This window comes from Stegodyphus dumicola, chromosome 6 (assembly GCF_044657685.1).
Source record: "Stegodyphus dumicola isolate Sdum_Otavi_A_Nest chromosome 6, ASM4465768v1".
Lineage (NCBI taxonomy): Eukaryota > Metazoa > Arthropoda > Arachnida > Araneae > Eresidae > Stegodyphus > Stegodyphus dumicola.
This window is the reverse complement of record NC_140773.1, coordinates 31,844,423-31,866,301: the sequence shown is the minus strand read 5'-3', so window position 1 is coordinate 31,866,301 and position 21,879 is coordinate 31,844,423. Positions and strand designations below refer to the sequence as shown.

The following is a 21,879-nucleotide window of genomic DNA, read 5'->3' as shown; positions in this document are numbered from 1 at the left end:
CGAAGATATAACAGAATATTTGAGAAGTTTAGCTCATAATTATGAAATGTGATAATTTTATTCTGTTTAATATTGAAATAACTTTTTAACTAACAATGTGTACATGTTTTGTGTGCCAAATTTGTAAACAAGTAATTATATACATTATAAGCAACCTTTATTTCTTACTTCATTTTTACTTGATAGCGAAATGGTTCGCGGCGAATCAGCTGCTTGCGGATTGTTCAGTTGGCGAAAGAGCGACGGTGAAACAGAGATGGCAAAACGGCGACGTCAGAAAGTCCTAAACACTCTATTTACTATTTGTTAGCTTTATGTTAATTTATTACGCCTTTAAATATCACGTTACTTGCCAGAGGTAAATGCAAAACTTTCAGCATTAGGCATAGATAAAAAATTGGGGGTAAACTTAACTGGGAGTTCAGTGTAATTCATCCTGGAATACTGATGTTCAGCTGAAGAAACCGCTGGCAGAGAAAGAACTGAAGAATTTAGGGCTATCATAGGTTTAAAGAAAGTTCGGTAAATGTTAGTTTCATTTGCGGCCCAGTTAGTTCCAGTTCCAGGTGAAAAACTCAGTAGGTTTTGCCGACGTAGTTACGTCTTAACTGTGGCATACCAGAAACCTACTGTATTTATACGTTGAGGAGAAGTTATCAAGTTTAGTTTGCTTCTAATTTTTAATTGTACTGACCTCAGGCCATGGTTAGTAAAGCTTTTTTTCTTTTCGCCATCCAGCCTGTTAGATCTCGTCGATGGAATTTTTTTTCTTTAAAAGAGAGCTTATTACTGAGTTCTTCGGGAATTGATAACATTTAGAGCATAGTGCTGTATCCTCCGAGAATTGACCACGCTAAATGAGGAACATTGGGAACATTGAAAGAAGAACCAGATTATGGAAAGAAGGTGCATGTTGGGGACTGTTGAGACTAAAGAGAGCACTTTTTCACTATTATGGTACATGTTAGGCATACAGATATATTAAGAACATGGTATAAATACAAGTACATATGTAAAGATGAAATCTGAACAAATACATTAAACGAGTGCTGGATTAATCATAATATTAAACATAATTAAAAACAAAGCAAAACAAAAGCAAGAATTACAACAACAACAAAAACAGACCAGACATTATGTAAATTAATATATGTACAGAGCGGGCTCCTGACGGCACGGTGTCCAAGGAAAGAAGTCGCTCCAGGCTATCAGCAGTGCTCTTAGCAATGATAGTGCAGTCTCTAATGCGGCTGAACACATATTTATTTTTAATTGTGTTCTTGAACCATGCCGGCATATTGATTGCAGCTGATCTTTTTAAATGTGAATTCGCTGTGTGCGGGCAATCATGCAGATAGTGATTTGGGTCACCAATTTCTTGCCACAAATTCATTGGTCGCTGTCTCTTAGGCCAAATCTGTGAAGATAGGACATACATGGTCCATGACGTGTCAGATATTGTGTAAGGTACGAAGAGCCGCTATTTAAATTCTGGTTTACTTTTGGATGAAAACTACACAGTTTTCTGCCTTTAGTGCTCGACTCCCACTATTAGACCAAGCTATTTCCAATCAGTATCAGCGTCTTGACAGTTATAATGGTCCCATAGCAAAATATTAAAATTTGGTTGTCCGTTAGCTAACAATTTGAAATTAGCTTTGTATAGATACTGGGCAGGTAGTAGTGGGCGTACGAAAACGAACGTTATACAAAGAGATGGGCAAACACACAATTTAAAAGAAGCATGCTTGCCCTAGGAAGATTTGATTCCAGACAGATTAGTGATCCATCGGAAGGATTTAGCTCTTTAATGGATGCGTTGAGTGGTTAAGCTAAATGCGAATTTTGATGGCACAGACTTTGACGAAGAACCTGTGTCGTATTGGTAACACTAAATACTCAGTATGAATAATAAAGATGAAAACATGGCCCTGTGGTTTGTTTCTCAACAAAATGTTTCACACATGAGATAAAAATACCAAAACTGAAGGAAAACAAAACAAGATATTGAGCTCTCTTATTATTTAAAAACCACATTTTAAATACACATTTTTACACTTACACTTTCAGGGAAAAATAGATATATTATTTATAAATCCATCACATCGGTATTTAGGGTTCATTTACACTGTTGCGTTGAACATTCACATTGTAGCCATGTAAAGTTGAGACACGTCACATTGTAGCCATGTAAAGTTTGGCACATTGAGAGATTTGGCATCCAAATCTTCTCACCGTATACACGTATATATATATATATATATAATTCTATAAATATATTTACAACATCACTGATTTCATTATTCTTTTCCACTCAGGACATTCTTCACGTTCCTTCATAATCATCTTTTTGATTGGAGAAACATTTGGTAAAGAAATCTTCCATTGTCCTGTACATGTGCCGCCGAACGTTCCTTAAAGAATGGTCTTCGTCTGTGTATATCTGAAAAAAAAAATGAAACTATAGTAAAAGCAATGAATTTCATTTCATTGACGGAAAGTTACTGTACACAAATTTCTTGCCTTAGTATACTGCACAATTTTGCGATAGTATAAATACAAAGTCTATGGTCATCTTTCAAACATTCTGTACAAAGTCACTATGTTTTACGACTGGGAAAAACGTATGATCAAGTTCTGAAAAACTCTGACGCTGAATTTAAAGAATAGATTTAAAACATAATAAGTCTAGTGTAGACCATTCCTGAATTTCTATCATTCTTTTGGCAATCTTTTCAACATTTGAGTCTATCTTAACCAACAAACATGTTATAGCAGTTTAAGTGTATAACTTTAGTGTTATGTCTATGTTCCGTAAAATAAATCAGCTTTTTTACAATAAATACTGTTTGAAAAGGTAAATAGTATACTGATTGAAAGGTCTGTAGGACATTTCTTGCTGTACGAATTTCTGTTTCAAAGGAAAGAAAAGAGGACTGTAGCAGGTAACGTTAATATCAGTAGTGAATTTGAGAACATATGATAAGTATTTTCCGAAGTTTTTAAGTGCAGATTTTTCTTTGAAAACTTCGAGTTCCAGAAGATCTTGACATATTAATAAAGGGTATCGCTGAGCGCTATAGTTAAGGAAAATCCGCCATTGATATTGGTAATGTTCCTGTCATTTCAACCAGTTTACCAACAGTAATAATTCAGCCAATTATTCCAGTAGTTGAATTAGTTTGCCAACAGTAATAAAGCTCCATTACTTTTGTGCGGTGAGAAGAGTAAGTAAGGGTAGAAAAGGGCTTCTCATATTCTTACTGAAAGTTAAAATCTGAAAGCAAAAGTGGAACTTAAAGACGATTTTTATCTGGATAAAAGTTAAGAATAACGTATTTAAGAATGACGTGGTTAAGAATTACGCAGTTTTTTTCCTATCCAGACAGCAAAATGATTTTGTTTTAGTTATGATACTTAAGACTCGTCAAAAGAATAAGCTCTGATGCGAAAATCTGTTTATTACGTATTTCGTGGCATATGAAGGTGTATAATTCAATATGGGCTCTTCAGACCTTGTGAATAATAATTTTGTATTGCTTTGTGCTCATTTCTCTCATTTGCTTACAACTGCTACAAAAGAATGCCTGAAATATTCAAAAGAAGTCCTGCTGTTTCATATTAATGTAAAAACATGACCAAACAATTATGGAGTTCGAATGGAATTGTTTGCTTTGTCTTCTTAGAGGCCAGGACATAGCTTCTTCGTATGTTCCTTTGCTTTGATCAATGCAATATTTCTTAGCTAATTACAAATTCGAAACATTTGTTAAAGTAGAATGAAATATTTAGAATTATTTGAAGATACCTGAATAATCAAAATTAGTATTAACAATTTGGCTTCCATATGAGTGCTAATATTTAATATACAGTGGATGGACAAAAATATGGAAACACCTTGTGAAATACATGTTTGAAAAGAAAGATTGATTTTAATGAAATATGTAGGTAGCGCTGGCGTTTTTGACTACTGACGCCACCTATACAGCTTCGTAAATGTGCTAAACAGTTCAGTTGTTGTCGGAGTACTGTTATGTGAGGTTGTCATTGCATTATGTCAGAGTTAACAAACTTCGAACGTGGGCAAATTGTTGGAGCACGTATGGTAGGTGCTTCCGCAAGCAAGGTAGCCGAGGTGTTTAGTGTTTCAAGAGGTACTGTATCGAAGATTTATTCCGCATATTTGAAAAGCGGAAAAACATCATCTGCTAACTCACAGCGCGGACGAAAGTGTGTCCTGAGTGATCGTGCTGCAATTGAGAAGCCACTCATCAGTGATGCTAATGCCCGTAACAGGAAAAGGTGGTGTTTAAGTCATAAAGGCCTGGGCTAAAGAGCAGTGGAAGCGAGTAATATGGTCTGAAGAGTCTTCTTTTACATTGTTTCCCACTTCTGGCCGAGTTTACGTCTGGAGAACGCCCTCTCAAGCCTATAATACAGACTGCTTGTTGCCAAGAGTGAAACATGGCGGGGGTTCTGTTATGGTTTGGGCAGCCATATCGTGGTTCTCTGCTAGCCCCATGATAACTGTGTCAGGGCACATGACTGCCAAGACTTATGTGAACATTTTGGCCGATTAAGTTCATCCCATGGTACAAACTTTGTTCCCCGATGGTGATGGTGTCTTCCAAGACGACAAAGCCCCTGTTCACACAGCTCATATTGTCCAGGACTGGTTTTCTGAGCACGAGGATGAGTTGTCCCATCTCCCCTGGCCACTACAGTCACCAGACCTGAATATTATCGAACCTTTGTGGTCTACATTGGAACGGAATGTGCGTTCTCGTTATCCACCGCCAACATCGTTATCTGAACTTGCCACCGTTTTGCAGGAAGAATGGTATAACATTCCCTTGGCAAACATACAGGAACTGTATTTATCCATTTCGAGAAGACTGCAAGCTGTTTTGGATGCCAACGGGTTTCCTACACCATATTAAGCAAAGAAACATGTTTTTTTAAAGGTGTTTCCATATTTTTGTTCAACCCCTGTATAATCCAATGCTAATATTCACATTATTGACTAACATTCAGAGTGACGTTATTTTAATATTCAAGGGCTTTTCAAATTAGCTTTTATATAGATTTCTTAACGTGATTTTAATAAGCTTTAAAAATTAGGCATATATATTGTATAACATACCAGATTTAAATGGATACGTCCAATATGCACCTTTTCATTTAGTTGAATATTACGCTGAAACATTCATGCGTTATGTCTAAAACAGCAGTGAAAAACACGCTTCCTCTGTAAGTTCACACATTCCATTTTAATAAGTTGCATGTTGTCAAATCACCATATGAAAGTATGTCAAGTGTTGAATCATGTGAAGAAGATAATAATATATAGAAAAGGAGAATAGATGTATAATTTACCTCCAAAGATATTTGAATTTATTGTTGTTCAAAAATGCAGGAGGAGAAAATTTTTCATTAGCAGGTATAGGAAACACGTAATAGGTAGTATCTCCTTATAATGGTGTTCCGCAATAAAGATATCAGCATCTTTAATGCAAGTCGACCATTGTTCGAAAAGACAGAAACCTCGAGGAAAGCATCAGACACAGAAGTGCTAGCAGCTTTACGAAGATCTATTTATAACTTGTTAAGAGCAACTTCCGTAAACATGACCCCCCCTCCCATGCCGGAGCACAGATATACAAATAGAGTTAACCTTGTTATTTTAATTACGAAAGCAAATAGAAATTCGACTCACCTAACGGGTTTTTAGGAAAGCACCCACACTTTCAGGAAGGCTGTTTTTTACAAGTTAGAAACTGATTAAGAAGGTTATAAGGCATTTCTTCCGCCTTTTTAGCATGCCTTCGCGGTGTAATGGTCAGCACACTCGGCGCGTATTCGAGAGGTCCGAGGTTCGAGTCCCGGCGAGGGCATCGCTCATTTTCCATCTCTCTTACTTGGAAGTAACCTAATGTCTCAACAGTGGCGCCCGAACGAAAAGATGGTGGATGATGATTCTCCATTACCAGGATTTGGTGATTGGGTCCAATAAAACCCAGTAGTCCTCTAAAAGGGGGAGTATATAAGGTATTTCTCCCGCCTTCGTGGTGCAATGATCAGCATACTCTCCGCGTATTCGAGAGGTCGGAGTTTCGAGTCCCGGCGGAGGCATTGCTCATTTTTCATCTCTCTTGCTTCGAAATGACCTAATGTCTCTACAAGGTGCAGGCATGCCGAAGCATTTTTACTGAAGGTTTCTGTGCTTTCAAACAATGGTTCGCTAACTTAAAAGCGTCGACACTTTTATGAAGGGCTACTGTTATAAAAGTATCCTGTATTTCCTACACTTCATGTGCAGCTTTGAGGTTTCATGTGTAGACTAAGTGTAGACCAAGGATAGTGAGTTAACAACTATTTAAATGTTAACATAAAGCAAATCTAATTAAAATCCAATTGAAGTTTATTGAACCATTCATACTAATACAGAAGTCAAAGAACAAAAATCAGCGTATTATTTTCAAAATTTTCACAGGACTAGTTTATGTGGTTTTACCGAACCACCATAAGAAGACTGGACAAGAATAAGCAAGTGGCGCCTTCTGTTGATGAAATCAGAACTAAAACATAATTTCTTTAAAGGCCGAAGGCAAAGATGGATTGGAATTAGGATCGTTAACTAGAACAGAAAGATCTTTTTGAATAATTTTGGCAGCAGAAAAATTGAAAGTGTACTAAATTACAATACCAAGTACAACTAAAATTACAACACAAACTGAAATGATAGCTTGTCGGATTAACCAGCATTGTCAAAATGAGGTTTTGTGCCTTGTAGCTAAATTTTAAAAATGTTAATAAAACAAAGATTTTAAGTCAAAGCTAAAAAACACTTCGTCCATCCGTAATGCATTCAAATTCTTAAATCATTTACCAATAAAGCCTTTAATCAACGCAGCTGGAGCTTGTTCTTGGAGAGTTTAAGGCGGCGATATGTTGCAAACTTTTCAGCAGGCTAGAATTAATTTCTATGCCTCATTTTTAAAATTTGCATAAATTTCTAATTTGAGCGACAACTGTGACGTAATCCAAGATGTATGGAATAGAATAGAATGTAACTATTATTAAAATTAAGAATTATTGTCATATCTATCTAAGGTACTTTGAGAAATGCTTCGCCAAAAGTTATCATACAAAATATACATTACATATTCAAATGAAGTATTTAAGTTACATGTTTATAATATATAACTAGCTAATTTTTTTTTTTTTTTTTTTTTTAGTCCAAAGGGATTTGAATCCCGAAGGACTATTAGTTTCGTTTTGGCATTTTGCGTCGGACTCATAAATGTCGGTTCACTTTTCAAACTGTTGCCACAAAATGTTAGAGTCCTGCATTATATTTGAAGAAATTAAATAATGAAAAATCTGCATAAATGTATGTATATTTATCGTATTGTGATAAAACAACGGTACATAGAGTCATCGAATTTTGAATAACGTAATCCTCCAACGAATATGAGCATGTGGAAGACCAAATTTGAAATTTGAAATTTGTTTTATGATCGATTTCCTATTTTTTAAAACTTTGACGAATTTTTGATTAACAAACTTAAGGATTTCAAAGCGAGCAATGGCAACGTTGTGCAGAAAAAACATTTTTATCTCCAGCGCGTGAGTCTCTGTATCGGAAATTCTAAAGATATGCTCGTTTTAAAACTATTTTGTGATATTGCTGTTGCACTGGATCTTATGGTTTAAGTGCGAGGAACATGATATTTAATAAAGAAAGGTAACACACAAAATGTTAAAAAACGCCCCTTTGGACGTAATTTAAAATCTGAAACATTTCAGATTTTTTTTTTTTTTTTTTTGTATTGTTAAACCAACCATAATAGTTATCCGAGGATATACACAAATAAAGAGAAATTTATTCTGAATGAAGATTTAAAATTAATACTGAAATTTTACACCATAACTTTTAATCAAAATGGAATTTTTTTCAGCCTTGAAAAAAGAGAAACTTATGTTTGATCGTCCCCAAACTGACATTAAAATTTTCAGAAACCTAATGTGTCCATTTTTGTCTAATTTTAAGCTAACAAGATTGCCAGAGCCTATTTACAACCCCCCCTGTTTTTTTAGAGTTGCATGCTTATCCTCGAAATTTCAGTTGGAACATGGTCACAGCTCAGAATGCAAAGTAATAAATTAGAAATGCTCAGTTTATTGAGAAATTAGCAAGATTTAATAAGTATTTCCTGGCTTACTATAGAAGCAAAATTAATTTGAGCATTTTCCGCATCTTACATAACCATTTTTTTATCAGGGATTAATAGTTACAATAGGCTAGACTACTGAAGATTTAAGGTTTTTCCTTTAAATAACTTGTATTAAAAACTAACTTAAAAGTTCTCTTTAGATCTAAAAAATTAGGAGATTAGAACTATGACTTTATATTAATTAGTTTTTATTATATTAACTAGCTTATATTAGCAAGTGAACTATTAAATTGAACGAATCTATATCGGCTTATATTATATATATTAAGAAGTATTGCGAAAATTTACTCCTGTAAGCAGTGGTCTTCAAACTGTGTTCCGCGGAAGCCCGAGATTCCGCGAGTCAATTCCCAGAGCTCCATGAGTCAAAATAAAAATTCGAATGTATATATATATATATATATAAAGAACTTTAGTTGGCTTGTGTTTATTAACTTAAAAATATAAAAATATGTTTAGTTATAAATTAGTTTTAAAACTTAACATGTGGGCATCATATGTCAAAGAGAATGACGTGCAATGTTCCGCAAAACTAAACAATTTGCTATTGGAAAATTAATTGAATTTGGAAGACAGTATTAAACAATGTACAATCGAGCACCTTTTACAGTTGAAGAAAACTATACAAGAATATTTTCAGAAGAAAAACTGTAACTGGATAAGACGTCGGCTCGAGTAATGTAATAAGGCAACAACTTATTGGAACGTCAACAGATATGGCATAAGTTTAAGTAAGAGTAGCTCCTAAAATTTTGGTTGTAGATTCCTGAAGAATCCATAGAAGTTTCTCACACAGTTATAAACATTTTAATACCATTTCGAACAACATATTTAAGAGAAAAATCTTTCTCAACGTATATGGAAAAAAAAAAAATTCAGAGTATGAAATGCGGCTGCAGATAATGTCAATACAACTAGACTTCGAAATTTTGTGTAAAAATATGCAAGCAAATATTACATTAAATATAATACATTAAATATAATGCATGATTAAGTGCACCTGGAGCATGTGTTAATGTTATTAATGAGTAAATTACACTAATTTTATAGTAAAATAATTTAATAAAAATACAATGCTTTTCTTTATCTTTACATAAAATACGTTATAAGGTATTTCTCCCTTTTTCTTAGTATGCCTTCGTGGTGTAGTGGTCAGCACACTCGGCGCATCAGCAGTTCCGGCGAGGGCATTGCACATTTTTCATGTCTCCTGCTTTCAAAAAATACCTAATGTTTCTACAGTGGCACCCGAACTAAAAAAGGTGGTGGATGTTGATTCTTCACCACCAGAATTTGACGATTATTTCCCTTAATCTCCAGTCTCCCTCTAAAAGGGGGAGTATATAAGGTATTTCTTCGGCCTTCTTGGCATGCTTCCGTGGTGTAGTGGTCAGCAGACTCGGCGCTTATTCGAGAGGTCCGAGGTTCGAGTCCCAACAAAGGCATTGCACACTTTTCATATCTCCTGCTTCGAAATAATCTAACGTCTCTACAACGTATAACATGTTAATTTCCTTTAACTATTATTTGTGAACCAACAATACAGTTTAGTGGTTAGAGGAGCCGACCGCGGTACCAAAAGCCCCGGGCTCGAATCCCGGAGAAGGCATGGTTGTAACTGTCCGCCTGTTCATAGGAGACAAAGGTGGTCCACCTATTAAGTGCCTCCATAATAAAGTAGCCACCTCTTATAGCCTCAGTAGTGGCCAACATCTATATGATGACTTGTGCCTTCCATTGGAAAAAAAATACATATATATTACTTTATGATTTATTTTTCTAATGGTAGGATGGGTTTTTCCGAAAAGACCTTATAGTTTTAAGAGTTTTGTGAGACGACAAAGTTTGAAGACCACCATTGTAAATGAAATATTAAAGCTTTGCTGTTAGGAAAAGTAAGGAAACATATGATAACGTCTTTCAATACTTTGTTTATAAACATATCTTACCTGCGTTTGAAATAGTACACCTTCTTCTGTTAAGGCTTTCATAAACATAGTAGAATGTTGTATATGCACAGCAGCTGCAAGAAAATAAAAGTAAGATGAGACTAAGTAATTTTATTTTTTTATTTTTATCTCACTTTGAAGAGATTACCTTTTTTTTCTTGAACTTTAAAAAGCTCTTGTATGAAGTCATCGAACGCTAGCCGCATATCGGAGCTTTTGGAATGGCGTCGATATTTCGTTCATGAAATATTGATCAGACTTGAAATTTTAGAGCGCAAAGAAAAATAGTTTTAGAATATTCTATCGTTGATTCGTCTCCTTTTTATTTCAAACTTTTTCTCCTCCTAGTGAAGAATGCAAATTTCAGATTAAAGAAACGGGCTTATTGAAGAATATGGAATACTTATTGGAAATGTATATGAACTACGCCCATCTTCTAGTTTTAGGATGCAAAATATTATCTATACTAGAATTTAAGAGTCTTCAATACCCTTCCCTATGAATTGTTGAAAAATTCCAATGAATTGATTTAACATTTTTATGCGGTTTCTTTTTTTAATATTCGCGGTGACCTAAAGAGAGATGATTATTATTTGTCTAGGTCTGAGGAAAGATTGAGCGGTATGCATACGCTTTAGTTTTACATTCTATAAATTCACTCAAGGCAGGTTTTTAGATATAATTCTAATTTATAGACTAGTTGCAGGTTTGGGTATTATTTATTAGAGTAAAGATAATTTGGCTTATTTTTTCAGTAGCTTTCATTACATTTTCTGAAAAAAAAAAAAAAAAAAAAAAAAAAAAAAAAAAAAAAAAGAAATCTTGTGACTTTTTATTAGAGATAGGCTTTTCGCTCGTAGACTGATTTACTGGTTGAGCGAAGGGTCATTCCGACAAATGGAGTGGTAGTTCTTTTAGATTTTACTCACCGAGAGCTTTTGTTTAAAAAAATGCTAGGAAAGTTCCGTTCCAATTTTAGGTCCCGCCAGGGGGTTGACTCAGAAGAATTCCTGGGAAGTACTTAGGTAGTCTCATCCACGGGGATGCATAATCACTCTTCACAGAACTAGAACCTCCGTTTATTCGGGGGATGGTTTACACTGTACTGGTACTGTCTTGCCTACCCCTTGGCTGTGAAGTTGTTACATCGTACGGTATATGGCTGTCTTTGGGGGGTTTGGTCTAATTCGGTCCCTCGTGGGGGACTTGTACTAGTATGGACCACCCTTTTGAATATTCGATGCTCCCGGAGTGTTGTCCGGGGCAAAGGGTCTTCGTTCTTAAACTCTTCATAGCTTTCTTCCATGGAGGCAGGAAGTCCTTTCTTACCTCCATACTTTTTTCGGTTCCATGCTTCGTGGAAGGCCATGGGGGACCGCGGGGACTGCGCCCCTCTGGATGGTCTCCGGAGTATGGACACAACTCCCGGAAGGCATAGTACCATGGCGGGGTCCGCCTCTGGTGTTCTGTCCCCACTTTAGGGGAGGAAGGAACGTTTTTGTTCCATGTTGCAATTAAAACTGAATTTTTATCATCTTGCAACTTCTTGAAAATTTGTATTCCTAAATTTTATTGCTAGTTTTATGTAAAAAAAACATCTTAGGGAATCTCGAAATTAGTGTTCCTACTTCTCGTTTGATTCGTTCCTCTCTTTACTTCATCATCGCACGCTGCTCTTGACTCACTCTCCGCTTTCGATCTCATTAACCAAGATTGTTAATGAGCAATGAATCGCTAGAAGAAATCGATTTAACCCAGCAAGCGAACGTTTCCGATTTAACCTCATAAACCAGCGTTTTTGCCCACCTCAAATCTATATACGCCTCTTCGGTACTGAGAAGGTTTTCTGATAAGAAATTGCATTTTCGGTCTGCGTCAAATTATTAAATATTTTTGAAAAATTTTATAATTAACTTCCTAGATAAAATATGCATAGCTGTTTCAGCAATTTAATTTAAATCCTTTTACAGTTTGATTGCCTAGCACTTGAAAAAAAAAAAAAAAAAAAAAAAAAAAAAAACCTTCAACTTATCCAGCAAATATCACGATGCGAGAAGTAACAATGCATGTTACGATTTTTTTTTTTTTTGAGTAAATCATCTAAGATATTTTTCTGCTAACACTTTGTACTTAAGTAAACTAAACAATAATAGACATACGTAAAATACTCATAACTGAAAATAAGATTTGAAGAATATTTTAATCGGTTTTTATTGGAATGATTTAATTTTAGTGCTAAACACTTCTGTTTGGGTGTAGAAGACGATATGTGTCATTTGGAAAGAGTTCAACTTATCTCTGCACAGAATCAGCATTTTCTCCACTGCGTTTTTCCTAGTATTGTCAGGATTTGTGTTTCTCTTGATTTGATTTGGAAATATGGTATGCCCTGAATAAGAACAGGAAGCTTACTCAAGCTGATTTGTGTATAACAGACGACACAAGCAGGAAGGGTATACGAAACCCTTTATTTTCAATACTTTATAGGCACTTCCGAACTTCGGAATACAGAGACCAACCACTTGTGGCCTGAACGTAAGAATATAAAATTAGTATTAACTAAAAATCTAACTAAAAGCTGACTTTGAATTAGTATACAAATGCCTAGCACTAAGACTGGCCTCTATTTTAAAAGGGTACGTATGTAGTACACCGAGCTGCTGAAACTACAATACGCTTGCAAATATCAAGAGGACTAAACCTCTGGCCTTAAAGGCAACCAGCAACCGAGTGAAAACTCGTAAAACTGCAGTGGCAAGCGGCTTGCTTCCTAAAACTCCTTCTCTCTCTCTCTCTTGGCAAAAAGCCACAACTTAAGTACTTGGCGTTAGCAAGACAATTTGCATAAGCAAGTTAAAGCATGGCCGGAAGTAGAAAATAAGAAGTGATAGTACAGTTTTAAAATAAAATAAACGTTAGTAAAACTTAGGATCCTTACAGTATTAGTTAAATGTCTGAAGTTTTGAAGCTGGAATTTCAATGAATATATTGTCCTAGATTTGCTTGATGATGGCAATTCTTTAAATTTTTTCGTTCTTTCTGATGTCTTTATACATGTCTTTATACTTCTGCAAATTTTCTGCTGGGCAGAAATTATAAAGTCATCCATCTGTATGGGTAAAAGTCCAGCACTTTGTAATGTAATTCCAATATTATTTTCTCTACAGGATTCTATACATTTTCTTTAAATTTTCCAATATGAATTTCCCAAGACAGAACGTATAAAGGAAAGAACTAAATTATTTAAAAAAATGATTTCTCGGTCAAATTTTACTCCAAATTTTATCCCAGCCTGTATGTAATGCTAAACAGTATTATTTTATGTTTAAGAGTGTCGCAATGAAGTCTTAAAAATCACATGAAAATTTTTGTGTATTTTCATTCTAACACCTAAAAGCAGATATTAATAGTTAAGTTAGGAATTCGTGGTTGTCCCTTGTTAAAACTGCAAGCTGTTGTCATTCAGTTTGATGTAAGATTATTCATTTATTTTCCAACAACTGCACTGTCATCCAAATGATGTAATTATCATTTTAGTTATTAAATACACAGTCTGAACTGAAATGGGCAAAATATACTGTTACAATCGATAAACACTCATAAATAAGCATAAATACACATTTCTCCTTACACGGGGGGGGGGGGAATTGCTTCCAATCATTTTATTCGCCATACGTATTTCAACCTGAAAGAATGAAACTACGCAATTTATATGAGAGAAATTACTCTTTTTAACTAAGTCTAGGTAAATTCCTTGACTAATATTAAACACTGACGCCGAGCTTTAGTTTGGTATTATTCTTTTTGGCAGGTATGAGGAAATACTTCTTAATCGTACGTTTCTCTTCATTGAAAGTATTTTAAGCTTTATTACATATGTAATATATACGGTATTAAAAACTATTTTATATAATTTATTGAATGGTTATTAACTACAATTAAGTTACTTCATGTACTAAATATTTGTGGCAACGCTAGCTGATAAGTCTTTAGTTTTGCTTTGCCGTACGAATTCAAATATATGAATTTGACGAATTCAGTTGCTGAATTCAAAAAGGTTAGAATATTTGTTTCTCAAGCATATGAATCATAGTATATTTGTATCCATTGCTGTAACAAAAATTCTGTATTATTATTCTGTATTCTGTATTATTCTGTACTATTAAACTTTCCTAGGGTTAATGATGCTTATTCTAGCAAATATTTCGAAGTGCAATAATTTTTTCTGCGCTTTCTGCCCCATCCTCAAGCAAAAAGTAGCGTTTCGTTAAATTTTAACTTAAATCAGTGAACAACAGCTGCTACTTTTAACTTGGAACAAGTATTCCACTTCCAGTTTTCCTCCTGAATATTTTCCAAGAACAATTTCATAGCATTCTTTTATACTGACGGAGGGAGCTCATAATTTTGGAAGGAAAGTTTGGTTTGTGATTAAAGTTGTGAAAACTGACACCTGGAAACAGTTCACAAGAAAAAATAAAACCATTTCTCATATATTTCCATGCACTTATTTTGTAATATTAAAGCTCATTTTAGCCATTTCTTTAAAGGAAGCGTTTACGTAATGACAAGTGAAATTAAAACTGATGTTAATGAAAAACTGTGGATGATAGGAAAAATTTGGAAGTATTCTCTCCCTCTGTATATACACACACACATATATATATGCAAAATAAAATAAAAATACGTTTAAAATTCATCCGTTCGGATAAATTCATTCGTTAAAGATAAATTGCATGCAAAAACTAAAAAGAACCCGAAGCACAGTGACAAACTGCAAGAAATAAGGAAGGAAAACATGCCAAAATCAAAAATAAAAGATGAAATTTACATTTTTTACTACATCGTCATCAGGGGGTTGGTGCAAATAAATAAATAAATAAATAAAACAGCCTATGTCTTAAAAGACAAAGACACAAATGTAAGTTTAAAATGTAAAAATAATCTTAAAATAATTAAAGTAATCTCTCTCTTAATCAGACTAGTTCCTGCAGTGAAGCAGGTAGTGCAAAAAATTACAAAGTTATAGCATCAAAAACATAGACAAATTTAAAAAAAAATCACAAGATAAAGACAAATACAAATTAAATGATAGCATAAATCATAAACACGCAAACAAGCATTACAGCCTAAAATTCTAATAGAAAAGTTTTGAACTGAAAAATATATTCTTTTATATAGCAGCAAAACCTAAGACGTGTTAAGTAATGATTTTAGACAAATACCCAATTTTAATTGAAAACTGAAAAAAATCTAACTAAAGAAACTTCTTTTGTAGCATAAAATTTGTAGTAGTAAAAATGAATAATTCGAAACATCGAATTTGAACACCTTAAAAGTTATTCATTCACATGATATATACTATACAAAGAAAATCAAAGTGAATGCCAAAAACAAAAATTTAACCTATCCTGCGCTATATCTGCAAGACTGAAGCAAATTAAACATCAAGCATCTAAAATTAAAAATGAAATTAAATTGGAATCAAGACAAGGCAATTCCATATTAATAATTGACTATTAATAATTGAAACCATGGAAAAATGTCTAGATTGTAGCTAAACAATCAAAATTAATATAAGAGTTCATCAGTAGAATAAACCCGAAAAATATAAAGCAAATTGGTAATAGAAATAAAAATAAAGATAAAATAGTGATAGAAATAAAAACTACATATTAATCTCCTTTGTCTGAAACCCTAATTCAGAACTCATCAGGGGAAAATGAATTAAAGTTTCATAAAAGTCGATGAATGTGTCTCGAGTACATATTTCGTTCTGAAGCATTTGAGATCAAAAACCGATAAAAGGTTCTGAAAATTTGATTGAATTATTTTTGAATCTGAAAATTTCATTACGTATTCCTTATGTGCTTTGGTACCTACAAAATTGTCAAGCCAACTGTTAAGCTTTTCATCGAGGGTCTGTATATACAAGTTACTGTCAGTCCAAGAGTTATGTATACTATACAGAATGATAATTTAAGGTTAAAATAAACTGCTTTAAGATATTTATCCTAATTCAGAAGTCAAACAACAAAAATCAGCGTTATATTTTCAATTTTGTTTTACAGGACTAGTTTCGATGGTTTTACCGAACCACCATCCTCAGCTGTGGAAGCGCAAATGAACGAGATAAGATATAATGATCAGATAAGATAAGAAAGCCTGGACAGAAAATAAGCTAGTGGCGCCATCTGTTGATGAAATCAGAACTAAAACATAATTTCTTTAAAGGCCGAAGGCAAAGATAGATTGGAATTAGGATCGTTAACTAGTTTTTTTTTTTTAAATTTTCTGTCCAGGCTTTCTTATTTTATCTGATCATTATATCTTATCTCGTTCATTTGCGCTTCCGCAGCTAAGGGTGGTGGTTCGGTAAAACCCTCGAAACTAGTCCTGTAAAAAAAATTGAAAATATAACGCTGATTTTTGTTGTTTGATTTCTGAATTAGTATTTGCTCGGCGTGTTATTGTGTCTTAATGTTTATCCTACTTTAAGATTCAACTGAATTAACATTTAATTCATATTTCTAACATGTTTCCAAGCAGAATGCGCAGAAATAAAGGACATGGAAAAGAAAAAAAATGCAACAGCTTTTAAAATAATTTAGGAAGGAGATTTTAGGAGAAGAAATTGTAACCTTTTTACTACCGAATTATTTTTAGTTCTTGATAAAAATTAATTAAAATGATTTAAACTATTGACTTCATATCATTGCAATTAAATTTTGGCTAAACGTTTTATGCTTGAAAGAATTTAGAAAAGAATTAAGGTTGCTTTCGAATATTTTGAATTAATTTTGAGAAGGAAAGAAATATTACTTTCGATCTTCTCAGGTTTCTATTGAAACTTTTCGCGTATCTTTTGAGAGTCATATTAGTTTCACGTATGGTAAATTTTGTTCATATTTGAAGAAAAAAAATATTTCTTGTGAATAATATCAATTTTAAATACTACTCATATGTTCTTTTGAAGCATATAATTTTTAATTCTGCTCTGCAAAAGAACGATATTCGATATTTTTGAAGCATTTTTAAATAAGTATCTTACAGCAAGAAGCGATGATCGATAATTTTACAGCATTTTTAGGAATTTATGACCAAAAGCAATTTACTTGCGATATACATTTTTCAGTATCCTGCACGGAGAAAAATTTGATTAAATTAAAAAAAAAATTAGATTAAGAGAATTATCTTCCTTTATTTTCATTTCTTCATTACCAATAGTTAGACATATAATATAATACAAAGGCTACCTGTTTTTAGACATATAATACAATGCGAATATGTTATGTGCATATAATAATGGCCGTTCTTCTAGAAATTATATTGCGTGATATAACATGATATCTTTCATATCGACAGAAAGACGGAATCTATTGATTTTTATTCAATATATTTAATGAATAAATTATGACAATAACTATTAGATTCCATATAAAATAAAAATATTTGGATAAATGATCATAGAATAGGGATAAAATATCATTATATGAGCAATTCGAAAAATTTAGGAAAATATTGTTAATTAATGTATTGTACAATCTGTAAGCCGTCTAACCAGTATAGTGGTTAACGTCGCTGACCGCCCTGCTGAGTGAGTGAGTGAGTGACGGAGGACGTGGGCACCATTCCTCTACCGTTACGGTTAATTGGTATGAGCACCACGCCCGCCCTTATCTAGAATGACATAATTAGGTACTTAGGTTATCGCTACCCATTCAGACTTGCATGGTACATATTGCCATACTCTGACTTGCACGACTATTACACAGGCCGTACCATATTCGGACTTGCTTATTCATACTTGCATGGTGCATTTGCATTCATATTGCATGGTACATATTTCACACATTTCATATTACACATTACATTTACTGGGAAATTGAATATGACTTATGTTTAAGGTTCTTTGCATCCGTAAGGTTCAATATTTAATTATACATGATTAGATACTTAGGTTAACCCTATGCATTCATTATTATTTACAGACTTGCATGGTACATATTACACACAGAGAGATTGATTAATACTTATGTTAAAGGTACTTTACATCTTAGGTATTTAGGTTAACACATAGTTTAACACTACGCATTCATTATTGTTTACAGGTTTGCATGGTGCATATTATATACATTACATAGTACAGCTTATATTTACTGAGAAGACTTGCATTGTACGTAGTTCACGCATTACATAATACAAATTACATTTCTAAGAATTTAATTATTAATTAATAATATTAATTAATACTTGCATGGTACATATCATACACATTTCATAGTGCAGTTTACATTTACTGACAGATTGATTAATACTTTTGTTTAGGGTACTTAATATTTATGTTTAAGGTACTTTACACCTGTTTGATTTGTAAGGATCTTAAGTTTTACTAACGTTTATTTTATTTTAAATCTTTACTATTACTTCTTATTTTCTACTTCCGGCCAGAATTATAAGCGTGAAGGTTTTTATGCAAAGTTTGTCTGGCGAACGCCAAGTATTTAAGTTGTGGCCTTTTGCCAAGCGAGAGAGAGGAAGCAGTGAGTCAACGCAGGCCGCTTACCTTAGAAGTTACGCAGTTGCTGTTTGCCTTCCAGGCCAGAGGTTTTAATCCTCTTGATAAATTTAAACGTATTGTAGTGTTCACAGTCTCTGTGCTACATACGCTTCCTGTTATTATAAGGCCAATCTTCCACGTTTATTATTCTAAAGTTAAATTAGAGTTTAGTTTTATTTTTATACTTTTACGTTAGACCCCAAGTGGCGGGTCAGTGTATTCCGAAGTTCTTGTATATATAGAGAAAATAAAGGGTTTTGTATACCCTTCGTCTGTATCCTGTCTACTTACCACAATTAGTGAACATAGCTTTAGTAAGCTCTCTGTTCCGAGTCAGGTCCTTGTATGTTCCCGAAGAAGGTAAGAAGGAACATTGAACCTGATAGATTCAATTCTTACTATAAGTATGTATAGTTGGGTTCTTAGGTTAGCACATAGGTTGGAGGGCCCGGGTTCGAATCCCGGAGAAGGCAGGGATGTTTGTAAAGGCAGAATGTTGGTGCGGCTTGGCGGCACTCTAAATATGCGGCGAGCCGAAAGTCCTCTCGTGTGGTTTGGTGGAAGGGGAGAGAGGTGGGAGACCCTCGGGCGCCTCGCGGAGTTCCTCGCCGGGGTGCTCTCCATCAAAATGGGGGGCGGAACTGAGCTAAATCGCACTGTCGTCTGTATGGTGCTCAAGGCTGTTGCCAACGGCAGGCGTAATAATTTGCCACGAGGAAGAGACTACGTCAGACAAGTGAGCATAAGCAGCACCAACAATAACTTCAACACCAAACAACTAAGGATATTATTATTTTAAATAGCCAGTCATTTTTATGATATAGATCTTTATCGTAAGTTCTCTTACTGTTTCCCTACCAGAATGATAATTAGTTCGGAAGCGTATAAAGTGAGATTTTCGGACTGTATGACAGACCGTGTCTCTGTCTCTCGAGGTCACATTACTGAGGTAGCTATCTCAAATAAGATTGTATTCTTACGCTTTGCATTACACTTGCCGACAATTATTACGCCGGGAGAAGTTTGTGCCAACTTCAGATTAATTCATTTGTGTTGCCCTTGGCTACTAAATTTAGTTTTAAATTTGAAATTACTGTTACTTTAAATTACGTAGTCACAAGCGGTTGGCTGACTTGTAAGTACAAGTCGTGCATTTACATTATAGTTCTGAACTTAATAAAAACATTTGTTTTGAATCATTCTTAAGTCTTCGTAATTCTTTCCAGATGAGGGATAATTCACTCTAAGTCTTCTAGGAGTCTGGAGTTTCACATAATGCTTCTGAATGAAAGAAATTTACGCATTTTGCATAATATTTCTTCAGTATTTAAACTACATAGGTTATTTCCAAAGTTCAAGGATCTGAGCTCCAGTTCAATTCCTAGAACTGATAGGCAGCGTTATTGGCAAGATACAAGTCATAACATGTTTATGCAGCTATCCCGGGAAATATTGTTTAGTCCAATTCAGTTGTTTGATTTATACAGGCGCATCTTTTCTAGCAGTGCTTTAGCAAACATGGAAAGATGCGAAGAACAATGATTTCCTTTTTGTAGAAAGAAAGAGTAAAAACTTCAGAAATTGCTTAAGGTCTGCGAGAAGTTTTCTATTCCTACATTTGTAAAAAAAACCTCTTCTAGGCGTTCGATTTGGTAGTTTAAACCTGCCATAAATGCGTGAAACAAGAGACACGGAAATCATTCTTTTAGGACAGATTAAAGAATTAGTTTTTCGTTGGGATAAGTGTACCTAGTTAAATGGGGATTATGCAGAAACTACATTGTATTTGATGAAATAAAAAATATGCCTTAATTCGTAAAAGTCTCTCATATTTTACATCTATTTTTCATATTTAGTTCCATTAATTTACATTGGCTTCAAAATGTTAAGCACGTTATGGTAAAATCAACAAAAAAGGAAAAGTAATGCATTGATTAACACCGAACTCCGTATGAAGGTAGCTTATGCTATAAGGATTTTAAGTTTTACTAACGTTTATTTTATTAGAACTTTAAAGTCCTCTCGTATTTTCCACTTCCGGCCAGAATAAACATGTTAGTTGGTATTCCAAATTGCGCTTGAAAACTCTTAAGTTGGGACTCTTAAGCCAAGTAGAGAGAGAGAGAGTGAGCCTTCTTGCCACTTTATTTAACGCGTGCTTTCAATCAGTTGCTGTCCGCCTTTAAGGTTTAGTCCTCTTGATATGGAACTTGATATGGAGGTTTAGTCCTCTTGATATGGAAGACGTACAGTAGAAGTCCGATAATCCGGCACGTTCGGGACCGGCTCGGTGCCGGACTACCGAAAATTCCGGTCTATCGGGCGGTAATTATAAGAACAATTAGGTTAATAATTAAACTAAAAATACAGTATGCAAATACATACAACAAAGTTTATTTTACATTTCATATAATGTATGTACACGTACTGTAAAACATATTTCACTTAGATTTAAAAAAGTCACGAATGTCTTTTTGTTTTCTTGACTTTTGGCGTTTAGTATAAAATTTATTTCTAATGATATGGAAATCAATAATTTCTGAAGCACTGTAGCTAGTACTAGCCTCGGCAAAAGAGATAAACTTATTTAGTGATTCTGCAGCTTCTGCCCAGCTGATTTTTTCCTTTTCTTCTGTTTCGGCATCTGAGTCATTTTCTTCAAGATTTTGAGTAGGCTGAGGGTTTACTACAATGTTGATAATGTCCTCATCGGTTAGTTCTTGTTCAACAGGCTCATTCTCGTCGATTAAAAGCCACTCTTCTACCTCATCTTCAGGCAGGTTTTTCAAGGGATTGTCAGTACTTCTAACGACATCCAAAACTTTGGTCAGAGCGTCTTGATGGTTTTCTTCCTCATCAGTCTGTAGAGTTAGGTCAGATGCAGGGTTTGCAGCTGGCCAAAGTTTTCTCCAGCATTTTTGGAGTGTTGTATTTTTTACCTGGTTCCAAGACTGTGCAATACATAGACGGCATCTTTTACTGTAAACTTTTTTTGAAAATCAGTCACGTCACAGTCGGCATTTAACAGGCCTTGAATAAAAGACCTTCTATAAAAGCATTTAAAATTTTGAATAACCCCTTGGTCCATGGGTTGAATCAAAGATGTTACGTTAGGTGGGAGCAGAGTAGCAAC

The 21,879-nt window shown here is 34.3% G+C and overlaps 1 protein-coding gene across 1 annotated transcript in view; it reads right to left on the bottom strand.

Moving 5' to 3' along the window:
* Positions 1–995: 995 nt before the first annotated feature.
* LOC118188648 (inactive dipeptidyl peptidase 10-like) overlaps positions 996–21,879 on the bottom strand; it is a 1,447,514-nt gene continuing 1,426,630 nt past the window's right edge. The window contains exons 20-21 of the mRNA XM_085818201.1: positions 10,187–10,260; positions 996–2,443 (exon numbers count right to left, since the gene is read on the bottom strand). Of these exons, the coding sequence (XP_085674327.1) occupies positions 2,327–2,443; positions 10,187–10,260 (191 nt within the window). The 3' untranslated portion in view covers positions 996–2,326. The remainder of the gene's footprint in view (positions 2,444–10,186; positions 10,261–21,879) is intronic.